Below are 16,369 nucleotides of genomic sequence, written 5' to 3'. Positions count from 1 at the left end.
TTCATTAAACCTGTGGCCCCCTAAATCCCCCAAAAATTTCTGTGGCCCCCCTGAAATTTGCCATATGGCCCCAGGTTGGGAATCACTGCTCTAGCTTATGGAAGGACCGATCAGAACTCTGATAATAGAGGGGAAGAAGCTGTTTCTGAGCCTGAAAAGTGATTTACAACAGCCAAGTACTTACCAGTACATCTTTTGGTTGTCGGAGGAAACCGGAGCACCCAGGGAAAACCCAGAGAGAATGGGCAAACTCCGTACAGACAGCACCCGAGGTCAGGTCTCTGGCGTTGTGAGGCAGCAACTCTACCTTAGCGCCAGTATGCTGCCCTGTACCTCCTTTAGTTAGCTATTTTAAGACTCTGATCAAGGTTTTAATCACCAGTCAGAGTGATAAGGCCTGGGATACTGCTGTTCAATAACATGTCTATGAAGGGCATTGAAATGACCGTGGTGTGTAAAAGGTGCTGAACACTTGCATTATAGGTACTGACACCAAATGGCAGTAAAGTAACAAGAACTAACTGAATAATAACTATTATAGCACAGTTAATCTAACCAAACATCCCAACATACTGCACACAAGAGCTTAAAAAGCCGAATGTTTTTCTCTCTGCCTGCCTTCCTCTATCTCGTCTGCACTGCTTCACAGCAGTAGAGTTGCTGCCCTTCAGTGCCAGAGACACGGTTTCTATCCTGACAATGGGTGCTGACTGTGTGGAGTTTGTACGTTCTCCCTGTGAAATGGATATTCTCCGGGTGCTCCGATTTCCTCCCACACTCAGAAGACGTAGAGGTTTGTAGGTTAATTGGCTTTGGTAAAATTGTAAAATTGTCCCTGGTGTGTCGAATGGTGCTAGGGTAAGGGGATCGCAGGTCGGCGGGCTGAAGGGCCTGTTTCTGCGCTGTATCTCTAAAGCCTAAAGTCTAAAATGAAGGTAGGAACAGGGCTGCCGACTCTCACGCTTTGAACGTGAGAATCACGCATTTCAACCAATTCTCACGCCCTCACGCCGATGACAGAATTCTCACGCTGTCTTCAGTCCCTGCACAGTTTGTCTCTTTGCGTCACATCAGGGCGATCTGTACGGTCTGGGGAAGCGCATCGGTCGACGGCTGTGAGTGACGTCACATTTCTTCTCTTCTCTTCTTTCTTGTTTGGATGTGCAGCCGCCGACAACATGAAGCACCCGGAGATGGAACTAACCAGGTGAATTGGTTGTAAAACATGGGGGGGACCCAGCTGTTATTAGGCAACTGAACTATCCTATCACCAACTAGAGAGCGGTCCTGACCTCCCATCTAGCTCATTGAATCTTTAATCGGTCTTTACTGGTCTTTAACTTGCATTAAATGTTATTTCCTTTATCCTGTATCTGTACACAGTGGGCAGCTTGATTGTGATCATATATTGTCTTTCCTCTGACTGGATTGCCCGCAAAAAAAAAAGCTTCTCACTGTATCTCGGTACACGTGACAATAAAAAATTATCAATTATCATGTTCGGGAAGCATTTGTGGAGAGAAAACAGAGCTAATATTTCAGTGCAAAGACCCTTCATCAGAACAGAAGACCTCAACCTCTTCCAAATGGTGCTTTAGCGAAGGACTTAGAGCATCTGCCTCACAGCAGCAGCAACTTGGCTCGATACTGACCTGGTGTGGCATCATGTGGCGTTTCCTTGTTCTTATCCCATAATCCACATAACTGGATATGGAGTGGATGTTTCCACTAGTGGGAGAGTCTAGGACTAGAGGTTATAACCTCAGAATTAAAACAAAGTTCCTTTAGGAAGATGAGGAAGAATTTCTTTAGCGGTGAATCTGTGGAATTCTTTGCCACAGAAAGCTGTGGAGGCCAAGTCAGTGGATATTTTTAAGGCAGAGATAGAGAGATTCTTGATTAGTACGGGTGTCAGGGGTTATGGTGAGAAGGCAAGAGAATGGGGTTAGGAAGGAGAGATAGATCAGCCATGATTAAATGGCGGAGTAGACTTGATGGGCTGAATGGCCTAATTCTGCTCCGATCACTTATGACCTAACAGTAGGGATTTCTCCCGGGTGCTCCAGTTTCCTCCCACATCCTTAAGGCATGTGAGCTAGTAGGTTAATCTAAATAGATTGTAGATTAAATTACTCTATATCTGTCACTGACCTGCACAACCAGAGTGCAGGCGAGTGGGAGAATCTGGAAGGAGTTGGTAGGAATGTTGTTATTATAAAGTGGGATTACTGTAACTGGGTGTTTGATGGTCAACGTGGACTTGGTGAGATGATGTGCCTGTTCCTGTTCTGTCTGAATACCATACCTCTGGTTTCCCCCTCCCTGTCTCTCAGTCTGATGAAGGGCCTCGACCCGAAACATCACCTATTCCAGAGATGCTGCCTGACCCGCTGAGTTACTTCAGCTTTTTGTGTCTATCTTGGCTATGATCAGTTGCTGTGATGGACCTTTCTACCATAAGCACAAGTACAGATTGTTGACAAGAAGGAAAGGTCACCCTAGTGGTAAAAGAACATGTAGACATAAGGGAACTGCAGATGCTGGAATCGTGTGTAGAACATAAAGTGCTGGAGTAACTCAGCGGATCAGGCAGCATCAATGGAGGACATGGATAGACGACGTTTCGGGTTTGGACACTTCTTCAGACTCAGACTGAAGAAGCATCTTGACCCAAAACGTCATCTGTTCATGTCCTCCAGAGAAGCTCCCTGACCTGTTGAGTTACTCCAGCACTTTGTGATCTCGGTAAAAGAACATGGATCACCACACAAACACTATCAACAACACCTGGTAGGAAGCAATGACCTGGAAATCATACTACAGCACGATACTGGGATGAAGTACACCGTTTGCACTTTGATCTACCTTTCCATATTCTATTTCTTATTCTTTCCATGTATGTACCAAGAAACATAGAAAATAGATGCAGCAGTAGGCCAATCGGCCCTTCGAGCCAGCACCGCCATTCAATATGATCATGTCTGATCATCCAAAATCAGTACACCGCTCCTGCTTCCTCCCCATATCCATTGATTCCGTTATCCCTAAGAGCTAAATCTAACTCTCACCAACTACAAACTGCCTAGGTTGCTCTAGAGACTTTGGGCCTTGTATTGTTTTTGCTTTATATTGGGTTTTTAATTTATTTAACTTTTTTGTGTGTTTAAAAAGCCACAAAGTGCTGGAGTAACTCAGTGGGTCATGCAGCACGTCTGGAGAACAGGTGACTTTCCAGGTCGGGACACGTCTTCAGATTTTGTTCGTTTGTTGTGTTATCTATTGATTACAGTATTTCCGCGTCTGTTATGGTGTGGCTGCAAGTAAGAATTTCATTTTTCCGTATCGACATAAGACAATAACAGGGCGGTACAGTGATGGAGCAGCAAAGTTGCTGCCTTACAGTGAGAGATCTGGGTTCGATCCTGACTACAGGTGCTGTCCCTACGGAGTCTGTACGTTCTCCCTGTGACCGTGTAGGTTTTCTCCGGGTGCTCCGGTTTCCTCCCACACTCCAAAGACGTGGAGGGTTATAGGTTAGTTGACTTTTGTTAATTGTCAAATGTCCACGCTGTATCTCTATACTAAAACACTCTTCACACTGGACTCCTCTAGGTGGACTGACAGTCTTGTGGAACCTCCGCTGCCTGTATGGAGTTTGCACGTTCTCCCTGTGACCACATGGGTTTTCTCCGTTTTCCTCCCACATTCCAAAGACGTACAGGTTTATGGGTTAATTGGCTTCAGTTAAAAAATAAAACAATGTAAATTGTCCCTACTGTATAGGATAGTGTGCAGGGTTTGTAGGGTCATTGGTCTCTCTAAAATTGCCTCTGGCAATTGTGGATGTGAAAGTGGAATAATATGGAATTAGTGTGAACAGGTGATTGATGGTTGCCGTGGACAGTGGGCCGAAGGGCCTGTTATACATGCTGTATTTTTCAATCAACCAATGCTAGAGTATTAGAAGTGTCTGCTGGAGGTGGGTGTCATTGAGTGATACAGTGTGGAAACAGCACAACTTGCCCACACATGCCCCATCAACATTAGTCCCACCCGCCTGCGTTTATCCGTCTCAACCTGTCCTATCCATGTACCTGTCTAAATGTTTCTTAAACGTTGCAATCGTACTTGCCTCAAATACCCCCTCCTGCAGCTCATTCCATGCACCCACCACCCTCTGTGAGAAAAAGTGCGTGGAAACAAATCAATGACTTCAATATTGTGGCTACTTAAAAACGAAAAATAATGACCAGGACATCACAGGGCTCTATTGATTTTTTAATAAATCATTAAAATATCTATTGAAAAATTACAATGTGATGTTAAAACCAAGTGCAAGCGAGCAGTTGGCAGAAGCACTGCACGTGTGAATCTCCACATGAAAACCACAATTTCTTGACCACTCTTCTGTGCATTATGAAAGTATTTTTGCATTCTGTAGGTTATGTCTATATACGCTCCAAATTCTGTTTGAAGATAAAAAGTTTTCAAATCGAAAAAAACAAACCTAATTTTAAACCCGCACGTAGCCAGTTGACGTTAGTGCTGCAGAGATGTTATTTCCCCACTTCACATCCCTCTTTTTAAAAAAAAGAAAGAAAAGAAAACCTCAAAACTGGTCGTGAATGGACTGGAAGGCCATTCCCTGAAAAGGTCTTTGTGCTTTGCCCATTATGGACCTCAACATTGCAGTGCTGTTCTCCCAGCTCAGCTCCCCCTACACCAACAAATAATAGGGTTACTACAACAGCTGTGTTGTCAGTTAGTCCACCTCAAGGTCTCAATCGCCCACAACGGTTGCTGATGAGCAGCCAATCTATAGTCTACTGCTTTGGAGAACTTCCCGAGTTCCTTTGGCTTTATTGCGCATCTTGGTTTGGTCGAAATGAAAGTGTTTTCCTGCCTGGTGTCACCCTTCCCTGGTCCACCAGTCAATGGCTTCCTTCCCCCTTGGGAGGGGGGGGGAGAGGGTGGGAAGGGGGGGGGGGGATGGTCAACACCCCAAGGTTACACATACGGACCCTTTTCCAAAGCAACTGAGACCAAGCCGTTGGGTGGATTTACCACAAAGCATCTCCAACATGGAGAGGAATTAGTCTTTCCCCAAAGTCACTGAACATGAAACAGAAGATGGGCAAGTCAAAACATGGATATTAATCCGAAACTCAGCGTGTAGTAATTGATATGATGTGAGTAACAGGAGCAGGTGGGGACAGGGAGGAGGAAATCGAGGAAAAGTGAGCTGTCAGCCACACAGTGGTGTGAACCGATGGTCACGGATGGACTACAGAGGTGTGACTGGTTCTATTTCAGATTTGGCATCATTGTGTGCAGTCAAAACAAAGTAGGCACACATGCAGATACAAACTCAAGTTCACCCACCCTGTCCCGTTTGGACTCGGGCATGTTATTGCACAATTGAAGGAAACATCGTATGGCTGGGATTTATATTGACAACCCATAGAGGAGTGGATGTGTAGGAAAGAACTGCAGATGCTGGTTAACACCGAACAATGGCACAAAGTGCTGGAGTAACTCAGCGGGTCAAACAGCATCTCTGGAGTAAAAGGGTTTGGGTCAAGACCTCTCTCCAGACATGAGAGTCCCAGACTGAGAAGTAGAGGAGTGGAGCCGTATCTGACCTCTCGCCAACCCTTCCCCCTCAACCAACAACCTGCAACAGAGGTGGTCATTTGGCCTCACAGCTGTTCGAGAGAGCCTGCTGTGTGCAAATTTGAATGCCAAGTTTCCTGTGGTGCTTATAGTGGCTTGTTTTCAAAAGTACTTGGTTTGCTGTTAAGCGCTTTGGGATATGCTGAGGTCATGTATGCAATTAAGAGCCTACCCTTGCCTTGTACACCCACACTTTGTGTACATGGTGTAAAGAAGACAAAACAGCCTGCAATTCTGTTGCAAGGTACAAACACACACACACACACACACACACAAGTGCACACAAACAGGTGTACATGCACACACGCGGGAAATGTTCTCCTGTCCAAAGGATCGTAGGCATAGGACTAGCGGAGTTCGCCTGCTCTGCTGCCGAGTCCATCAACCGCTCCAGTCAAACACCATTCATAGGCACCCAAGTTTCACATAGGAAACACTTAAATCATCTCTGAAACTGCACTCACATCAACCAGGCACTCTCCACACTACGGACATCTTTATACCGAAAGATCTAGCAGAAGTTTTAAAAAGTATAAATTGCATATCCCAGTACATTTCTCACATTCTTTTCTTTTTTTTTTGCTAGGTTGACTTCCAGCCAACTCCAGGTGAGGAGGTCACATTGTCACTCGCTGCACCTCCTTAATCTTCCGACGCGACGCAACGAATCGTGGACGCAAAACTGTGACAAGCAAGTAAACCCTCATGTTTCGGTACAGAAAGAGTGCGTGTGTGTGTGTGTGGGAGAGAGAGGAGAGAGTAAGAGAGGGAGAGGGAGAGAGGGAGAGAGGGAGAGAGGGAGAGAGGGAGAGAGGGAGAGAGGGAGAGAGGTGATGCAGGAGGATTGCCTTTTATGCAGTTTAAAGCTGTTGTGCATAGTCCCAGGAGAAAAAAAACCCATCACCCCCCTTCTACAGGAAAGTACACAGTGCATCAGATCCAAAGCCTCCCACATTGTATTAGACCGCTTGCAACTTCAACTCAGACGGACAATACCGTCACTCCTACAAGGACACAAGTGGTCTCTTCATATAACTCAAGGTGAACAAAGGGTCACAATCCCATGCAAATACATTTTGATTAAAATTTTAAATGCTGGATATAAAATTCCAGTTGCTGTTATAATTGCTTCTACGCCACCATGTCTTGTGCACGGAGCGACATTGTTGGTGGGGTTCAGTACTGTCGATGCCAGCGTAGTTGAGCAGTGATCCCACCCAGTGCTTTGGCATCTGCTGTCTTTTCCTTCAACCCCATCCAAGTTACACTCGACACCGGAAGCGATTGGGATGAAACAAGAGCACAAGAGAGCCCTCGAGTGCGACACATCAGACCAGGGCGGCGGAGAGTCGGGGCCGCGAGTTTTAAGTCTGGGGGTCGTGCCGTTGGTGGGCTTGCAGCAGCTCGTTCTCATTGATGGTGTCCAACAAGAGGCAGACGGGCTCGTCCAGCCCCGTGCCGTGCTGCTCCTTACGCTCCTCGGCTGTGCCATCCCCTTCCTCCTCCCCTTCTCCCTCCTCCCCCGTGTCCGGACGGGGACATGCGTCGCAAACGTCGCAGGTGCTGCAATACTCCACCGCGCCACCCGTGCCGTCCATCAGCCCGTCCACCTCCCTGGCATCGTCCCCGTCCCGGTTGCAGACGCACACCTCGATGCCCGAGTCTCCGGTGAACCTGCGGTGCCTCCCGGGGGTCTTGTCCGTGTCTTTGATCTCGGGGCTGGGCTGATGTTGCTGTTGCCAGGTCTCGATCTTGGAGGATGAGCCGGGATAGTAGTCGTTGAGCTGCTCCTTCTCGGGGCAGTCAAACTCCTCCTCCTCCTCCTCCTCCTCCTCCTCCTCCTCCTCCTCGTCCTCCTGCTCCAGGTCTGGGCGACAAGCCCGCACCGGCTCCCGCTCTGAGCCCAGCACCAGCTCCTCCGCCCCGCCACCGCCGCACGGTGCCTTGAACGACCGCCGCGGCGAGTCCAGGCCCAACGAGCTGTCCTGCCGAGGCACTGCCTCGCACACTGTCAGCACCGCGTTACCGGGGGCGGCCGGAGCCCGTGGTGGCTCCGAGATGGAGGGGCCGTTGCACTGCGGGACGGGCTGCTGATGGAAAGCGCTGTAGGGGGGCGGAGGCGTGACGGGCCGGTTCACCACTTCCTCGTACGGAGGCAGCAAATAGCTCGGCAAAAACCCTGTGGGTTGGAACGGGGTGAGGAGAAGAGAAGGGAAAGAAAAGCTTTTAACTAATTGATTTTTCTAATTTCAAGTAACCCCTGCATTTCCTCTTTCCCCCACGAGTTTTACTGCTCGCACCCTTACAGCCCTTCCATACCACCTCTTCACCAGCTTACAATGGGCCATTATGGGCTCCACCCTTCCTTAATCATCGAGTGCAGGCCAGGACAATTACAATACAATACAATACAATTTATTTGTTGTCATTTGAACCTCATTGAGGTTCAAACAAAATTTGGTTTCTGCATTCCTTGGAGCACAGGGGGATATGGGGTGATTTGATAGAGGTGTACAAAATCATGAGAGGAATAGATTAGATGCACAGAGTCTAGTAAAGTTGGAAAGGATAGAGAGAAGATTTACGAGGATGTTGCCAGGACTTGAGGGCCTGAGCTATAGGGAGAGGATGACTTGGCTGGGACTCTATTCCTTTGAGCGCAGGAGGATGAGGGGTGATCTTATAGAGAATATACAAAATTATGAGAGGAATGGATTGGGGAGGATGCACAGTCTCTTGCCCAGAGTAGGGGAATCGATAACCACAGGACATAGGTTTAAGGTGAGGGGGAGAAAGATTCAATAGGATCGAGGGATAACTGTTGCACACAAAGAGTGGTGGGTGTATGGAGTTGCTGGAGGAGGTAGTTGAGGCAGGTACTATGGCAACATTTAAGAAACATTTGGACAGGTACATGGATGGAATAGGTTTAGAGGGATATGGGACAAATAGGCAGTGTGGGACTAGTGTAGATGGGACATATTGGTCAGTGTGAGCTAGTTGGGCCGAAGTGCCTGTTTCCACGCTCTACGACGAAGCATCATTTTCACAAGGAACTAAAAAGCAAGAAAGAGACACGTACTCAGGTAGAGCGGGAGCAGGGAGTAGTTGCGTGCTCCCTGGTAGGCAATGAGGTTGATCTCGCGCTGCCTCTGTTGTTGCTGCAGTCGCAACTTGGCCCGTCGATGGTGACAGATGCAGCAGCAGCTCAGGATGATGATGATGGTCCAAACAAGCCAGAACCCTGAAGAGAAGAGAGGAGAAATATCAGTAATTGTTGACACAAGCAACTGTAGATAGTAGACAAAATTGCTGGAGAAACTCAGCGGGTGAGGCAGCATCTATGGAGCGAAGGAAATAGGCGACGTTTCGGGCCAAAACCCTTCTTCAGACTGAAGAAGTGTAACGGCCCCTCCATCTCGGAGCCACCACGGGCTCTGGTCGCCCCCGGTAACGCGGTGCTGACGGTGTCTGAAGGAGGGTTTCGGCCCGAAACGTTGCCTATTTCCTTCGCTCCATAGATGCTGCCGCACCCGCTGAGTTTCTCCAGCAATTTTGTCTACCTTCGATTTTCCAGCATCTACAGTTCCTTCTTGAACAACTGTAGACAGTGGTCTGTGAAGCAAAACAAAATACACAAAGTGCTGGAGTACTTCAGCAGGGCAGGCCGCATCTGTGCGGCACGGTGGCGCAGCAGTAGAGTTGCTGCATTTCAGCGCCAGGGCCCCGTGTTCAATCCTGACTATGGCTGCTGTCCGTACAGAATTTGAACGTTCTCTCTGGGACCATGTGGGTTTTCTCCAGGTGCTCCGGTTTCCTCCCACATTCCAAAGAGGTTAATTGGCTTTTGTAACCAGTCCCTAGTGTGTAGGATAGAGAGACTCAGCTCTATTTCAATCCCTAATTTAAATCTCTGGAGAACATGGATAGGTGAAGTTTCGGGTTGGGATCATTCTTCAGACGGATTGAAAAATGTTCACACTCTACACATCTATTTGTGATGACCTTTCAGCAAAGCAATCATTCGTACACCTAAGGCACCAGGAATGAGATGGATCTTTGAGTTAAGAGCCATTTTAACCCCTCTTGATTTGCTGGTGTCTTCCATGCTGAGTACTATATTCTGCACTCTGTATCTTTATCCCCATTGCTCTATCGTATTTGAGTTCAATTTGATTGTATTACTTGATTTTTCTAGATAACATGCAAAACAAAGCCTTTTGCACTGTACCTCTGTCCACGTGGCAATGATAAACCAAAACCTACTCATGACCATGACGAACATAAAGTGTCGGAGTAATTCAACAGGTCAGGCAGCATCTCTGGAGAATATGGAAAGGTGAAGATTTGGGTCGGGACCCTTCTTCAGACAGATTGTAGGGGCACATTCAACATGGCATGCATGGACAAAAGCATTGGTCAGGAATGAGGAGGAACTGGGACCATGGAAGTGAGAAAAAGTGGGGGCACAAGGAACTGCAGATGCTGGAATATTGAGCAAAACACGAAGTGCTGGAGGAACTCAGCGGATCCGTGGTGGGAACAAACAGGCGATGCACCAAGTTGGGGAGCCGTCCTCATACCCAAAATGTTGCCTATCCATCTCCTCCACTGATGCTGCCTGACCCGTCGAGTTACTCCAGCATTTTGTGTTTGGCAAGTGAAAGTCAATGTCTGGAGAAAAGCAGCCGACAAGTTTTCAGTGCTCCTGTCTAATTATGTAAGGGTCATGAAGTCAGGGCGAGGAGGGGAAAATTTGTTTTTGTGTGCAAGTTATTTTATAGTCCAATAAATAAAGCAGTCTGGCAAAGAATTTTAGCAATGCTATCTATTTGGTGGTTGATCATTACAGGATCAGTGCACTGGTTACAATGCATCACAGCTTTCTGGAACTTGTAAAGCCTTTTACTTCAGCACAATTAGTCCCGAGAAGTATGTTTATTTGCGTGCAGAGGGGCCAGTACTAGAGATTATGTTTTAGGAAGCACATTGCCCTGCTTGGAACAGCTGTCTCTCACACCATGTGCAGAAGCAGAACTAACTCAGCAAATCTCTCCCTCCACACAGGATGTATAAAAAAAGAGCCCTCTAATTTTCTTTCCAGGCTTCAAAAGGACACGCACGTGCTGCTTTCCCCACTGCCTGCTCTTCTTTTCCCACGCAAGTAGATTCAACAAGCCTGTCTTTCTGGGCCTCATAACTGAGCGATGTTGTTTTGCATTTCATGATCGTATGTTCCAGGAGCAGAATTAGGTTATTCGGCCCATCAAGTCTACTCCGCCTAGTCTACTCTACTCTAATCTACTCCATCAAGTCTAAATCATGCTGATCTATCTATCCCTCTCAACCTCATTCTCTCACCTTCTCCCCACAACCCCTGACACCCGTACTAATCACGTATCTGTTAAACTCTTCCCTAAAAAATATCTATTGACGGCTTCTGTGGCAATGAATTCTACAGATTCACCACGCTCTGACTACAAATATTCCTCCTCATTTCCTTTCTAAAGGTACGCCCTTTAATTCTGTGGCTGTGGCCCTCTGGTCTCAGACTCTCCCACTAGTGGAAGCATCCTCTCCACATCCACTCTATCCCGGCCTTCGACTATTTGGTAAGTTTCAATGAGGTCCCCCCTCAACCATCTACATTTCTCAGTTACGTTTTAACGCTAGCTTTGTATAACAGCTTAATCATATCATTATATTCTGTCAGGTACGGTGGCGTAGCGGTAGAGTTGCTGCCTTACAACGCCAGACACCCCGGTTCGATTCTGACTACGGGTGCTGTCTGTACAGAGTTTGTACGTTCTCCCCGTGACCCGCTTGGGTTTTCTCCGGGTGCTCCGGTTGCCTCCCACACTCCAAAGACAGACAGGTTTGTAGGTTAATTGGCTTTGGTAAAAATTGTAATTTGGCCCTAGTGTGTGTAGGATAGTGTCAGTGCGTGGGGATACTGGTTGGCATAGAGTCGTTGGGACGAAGGGCCTGCTTCCTTCCGCGTTCGATCCTGACCACGGGTGCTGTCTGGATTTTTACGTTCTCCCCGTGACTGCGTGGTTTTTCTCCGGGTGCTCCGGTTTCCTCCCACATCCCAGAGACATACAGGTTTGTAGGTTAATTGACTTTGGTAAAATAGCATTGTCCCTAGTGTGCAAGATAGTGTTAGTATATGGGGTGTTCTCTAGCTGGTGTGAACTCGGAGGGCAAAAGGGCCTGTCTCCACACCGTATCACTGAAGTCTAAATTACAAAAGAGTTCTTTACTCAGTGATAAATGCCTTGGAACATTCAAAGATCATTAAAAGTGGAAAGAGTGTTTTTTCTTTTTACTGGCTTGTACTTTGTTAGCATTGATGATAAATCTTTGCTGCAGTTGCTATTCCACAGAGAGCAACCTTGATAGGGGGCATTGAGCTTCCTGTCTAAGCAGAGCTACATTAATAAAAAAAACAATCCCAATAAAAAAACAACCTACTGTGGCCAACGGAAACCATGGAACTTCATGACGTAGGGGATGTATTACAACTTGGTCTGGCAACTGCTCTCTGACCAAGGCCGCAAGAAATTACAGAGAGTTGTGGATGTAGTCCAGTCCATCACACAGACCAACCTCCCTTCCATCAACTCCATCTACACTTCACGCTGCCTCAATGGTACTTTATTGTCACATGTACCTTGGTACAGTGAAATGCCTTTCAGCATACAGTTCACTAAAAACACCACTATACAGAGGCACAATCATACTCGTGCAAGAGTGCAGGACAGTAGATTACACTGAGGCCATGTGTCCGACACCAACTTGTACCCTTCAAGTTCAGAATTGTTAAAATTGTTTCAGTCTTACATTCGGGAGAGCAGCCAACATAATCAAGAGACACTCGCACCCCGGCCATTCCCTCTCCCGTCAGGCTAAAGATACAAAGGTTTGAAAGCATGTACCACCAGATTCAAGAACATCTTCTGCCCCACTGTATCAAGTTATTGAATGGACCTCTCATATGCCGAGGATGAATTCTCGATCACCCAATCTACCTTGTTTCGGACCTTACGCTTTTAATAAATAAATCTGCACTTTCTCTGTAGCTGTAACACTACATTCTGCACTCCGTTTTCTTTTTGCAATACTTGTGCTTGTGTAGTTCATAAGTTCTAGGAGCAGAATTAGGCCATTTGGTGCTTCAAGTCTACTCTGCCATTCAATCATGGCTGATTTACCTTTCCCTCTCAACCCTTCTCATGCCTTCTCTCCATACCCCCAACACCTTTACGAATCATTATGAGGAAACAAGGAACTGCAGTTGCTGATGTCCGCAACGTGTGCGGTCCGATTGTACTCATGTATGGTGCAATTTGCCTGGATAGCACACAACGTTTTTTTTACTGTATCTCTGTATACATGTCAATAATAAACCAATCCCAATAATTGCCATCTCAAATGGACTTTCCCCAGATGACGGAATTCCATTCTGTGAAGAATAGTCATGAAAATCTGGGAACATTCTCCTTATAGCGGACGTGATGCTAGAAACTAAAAGAAATGCTCAATTATAGACGTGCTCAACATTTGTACCCGAGTAGTGGGCGAGAGGGGGGGAGGGAGGGCACATTCGTGGGTCGCTGGAGGCCCTGCAGCAGCCTGGGCCTCAGTTTGAACAGGCATTGCTCCAAGAGGCAGAGCTTGTGGCTCGGATGCAGCGTACTGTGGTGGAGCAGCAGTGGAGGACATTAACAGCATTACAAGCTGACCTCTGCAACTGTAACCCAGTGCCCCCGCCAGGACAACGGGCCCATATGGTCAAGTAAAGGCTCTACTTTCATTTATACACACAAATAGGTCAAGTTTTAATGATGTGGAACAGATTGACAGAAAGAATGGGAGGAGATGCAATGGCAAATTCCAAAAGGGAATGAAAGATATTTTTGAAAAGAACGCTCTGGTGAATGAGGGAGAGCAAGTAATGTTATCTGGCGCTACATGTTAGTCCCTTTATTCTGTACCTGTACACTGTGGGCAGCTTGATTGTAATCATGTATAGTCTTTCCACTGACAAAAAAGCACGCAACAAAAAAGCTTTTCTCTGTACCTCGGTACACAAGAGACAGCAGAGGCTTGTTCAGAAAAAAAACTACGATTCCAGACCCCAAACGTCACCGGTCCAAGTTGTCCAGAAATGCTGCCTGACTCGCTGCGTCACTCCAGCATTTGATCTTTCTTTTCTCTCGTAATCAGCACGCCACCTCATCCCGCACCCATTCACATGCGATCATTCACATCTTGCAACATCTAGTAAAACTACAAGTTATTCTCTCGGCATTTGGGCCCACAAGACGCAGGAGGCGCAGTCGTCTTTCTTACAGTTTGGCTTTCTTCCCAACCAATTGTTCAAGCGCTTTTGATTGCAACATGCGCCTTAATTTAGTTCAACAAAGAAACTGACAAGTTACTAAAGAACTTGGATTGGTCGTTCCAGTTTCATTATTTATGTAATTAGCTGCTATTTTTAGTTTTTATCTTTAAACTTCCTCAGTTGGAAATGTTTGAGCTGAGGGACTTTTGCCTGTCCTTGGAAAAACTACCTAAATCAGCTTTAAAAAAAAAAACTTTGACAGTTTGGGAAATGAACCAATTTAAAAGGTAAACTGAAACTGTTCCCAATCCCGATTTGCCTCAAATCAGGAAGGGACATTTAAATGCATCATTTCCTGTTCCTCGCCGTTTGCTTATTTCTCCTAAATCAAGCACCAGTAAATGTGAAACGTTTGAACTTTAGAGATACAGCGTGGAAATAGACCCTTTGGCCCACCAGGTCCATGGCAAGCAGCCTTCACCCCATACACTAGCACTATCCTACACACCGGCAGGAGAATGGGGTTGAGAGGGAAAGATAGATCAGCCATGATTAAATGGTGGAGTCGACTATACAGACTAAATGGCTGAATACTGCTCCTATAAATTATGAACCTACTATGTGTGTTTAACTAACCCGTGTGTGTTTAACTTCTCAACCTCCCCTTGAAGAGTGCAACTGAGCAACAAGTCAATTAAGTTCCCAGAAACTACAGAGGACAAAAAGTGCTGGATTAACTTAGTGGGTCTGGCAGCATCCCTGGAGAACATGGATGTGTGATGTTTTAGGTCGAGACACTTCTCACACCTTCTCAGTCAGAAGAAGGGCTCTGAAGCAAAGCGTCACCTATCCATGTTCTCCAGAGATGCTGCTTTACCCGCTGAGTTACTCCAGCACTTTGTGTCCTTTTGTATATACAAGAATTTGCAGTTCCTTGTTTCTACCAGAAACAGTTAAGCATGATCACAGGCTGGAAACACAAATTAAACTCTTTGAACCCTTGACTTGCAAGTAAATGTGAACAGAAGGCTGTGGGCAAATGACCATTTTAAATTCTATCAATTATTGACAGTTTATACTGCGGACAATACTATTTTTTTTTCTCTGGAACATGGGAGATTAAGGGAAGTCTTGATAGAAGTATACATTATTATGAGAGGCATAGATAGGGTAGTCAGAACCTTCCCCCGGGGTGGAAATGAACAACATTAGAGGGCATTGCCATGAATTGAGAGTGGGAACGTTTGATGAAGATAAGGGGAGAAAGTATTTTTAAACACAGAGAGTGGTGGTGCCTGGAATGCTTTGCCAGGGGTGTCGTTGGCGGTGCCGTTTAAGAGGCTTGTAGCTAGGCGTATGGAAGTGCAGGGAATAGAGGGATATGGCTCATGTACGGGGCAGATGAGATAAATTTAATTAGGCATCATGTTCGGCACAAAGATTGTGGGCCGAAGCACCCGTTCCTGTGATGTACTGTTCTATCTACTTGCATTTCCTCTCTCTACACAGTCAAGGAGATGTTTCTCATACCTAGCCACTGCACATTTAGAGTTCACAAGTTACAGGAGCAGAATTAGGCCATTCAGCCCATCGAGTCTACTCCGCCATTCAATCATTTGGTTCCAGAGATGTACACAATACAAAGGAAGCATGGACAAGAACTGCAGATCCATTAAGTTGTTCCATCTCGACTCAACTTAAATCTTCAAACACCATCACACCTCAGATTTACTTAGTGTTTTAGTCATAGATAGATGGATAGAGGATTGCATCGGGGGGGAGGGATTAGCATTTGGGGTGGGGTCAGATCCTCTGATAAATTTGTAGCTGCAACACAATATTTTGGTTTGGTATTTTTCCCTTTTACTACCTGTTGCATTTGCGTGCCTTGATTGCAATCATATACAGTGTGATTTGATTGGATAGCATGCAAAATGCTTCACTGTATGTCGGTACATGCCACAGGTTCACTGGTGCTTTATTGCCACATGTACCGAGGTGCAGTGAAATTCCTTTTTTGCATTCAGTCAGCAAAATCTTACTACACATAGGCACAATCATACTTGTAGGTTAAATTACCCCGAGTCCGTAGGGAGTGGATTAGAAAGTGGGATAACATGGAACTAGGGTGATTGATGGTCTTCGGCCCAACTTGCCCACGTCAACCAACATGCCCCATCTACACTAGTCCCACCTGCCTGTGTTTGGCCCACATCCCTCTAAACCTGTCCTATCCACGTACCTGCCCAAATGTTTTTTTTTAAATGTTGTGATAGTACCTGCCTCAACTACATCCTCTGGCAGTGTGTTCCATACACCTACCACCCGCTGTGTAAAAAATGTTGCCCC

The 16,369-nt window shown here is 46.4% G+C and overlaps 1 protein-coding gene and 1 long non-coding RNA gene across 4 annotated transcripts in view; one reads left to right on the top strand and one right to left on the bottom strand.

The window, feature by feature from the left end:
- The first annotated feature begins 5,544 nt into the window (after positions 1-5,544).
- On the top strand, positions 5,545-6,558 carry LOC116981206. Its single transcript, XR_004414182.1, has 2 exons — positions 5,545-6,409; positions 6,456-6,558. It is a non-coding gene; the product is annotated as an uncharacterized LOC116981206 (long non-coding RNA).
- Positions 6,460-16,369, bottom strand: part of wbp1l (WW domain binding protein 1 like) — a 61,739-nt gene continuing 51,829 nt past the window's right edge. For all 3 annotated transcript variants that reach the window (XM_033034045.1, XM_033034047.1, XM_033034046.1), the window contains exons 3-4: positions 8,756-8,917; positions 6,460-7,852 (exon numbers count right to left, since the gene is read on the bottom strand). In XM_033034045.1, coding sequence (XP_032889936.1) covers positions 7,038-7,852; positions 8,756-8,917 — 977 coding nt within the window. In that variant the 3' untranslated portion in view covers positions 6,460-7,037. The remainder of the gene's footprint in view (positions 7,853-8,755; positions 8,918-16,369) is intronic.

This window comes from Amblyraja radiata, chromosome 15, assembly GCF_010909765.2.
Source record: "Amblyraja radiata isolate CabotCenter1 chromosome 15, sAmbRad1.1.pri, whole genome shotgun sequence".
NCBI classification, from domain to species: domain Eukaryota; kingdom Metazoa; phylum Chordata; class Chondrichthyes; order Rajiformes; family Rajidae; genus Amblyraja; species Amblyraja radiata.
The sequence above is the reverse complement of the archived record's forward strand: the minus strand, read 5'-3'. Positions and strand labels throughout refer to the sequence as shown.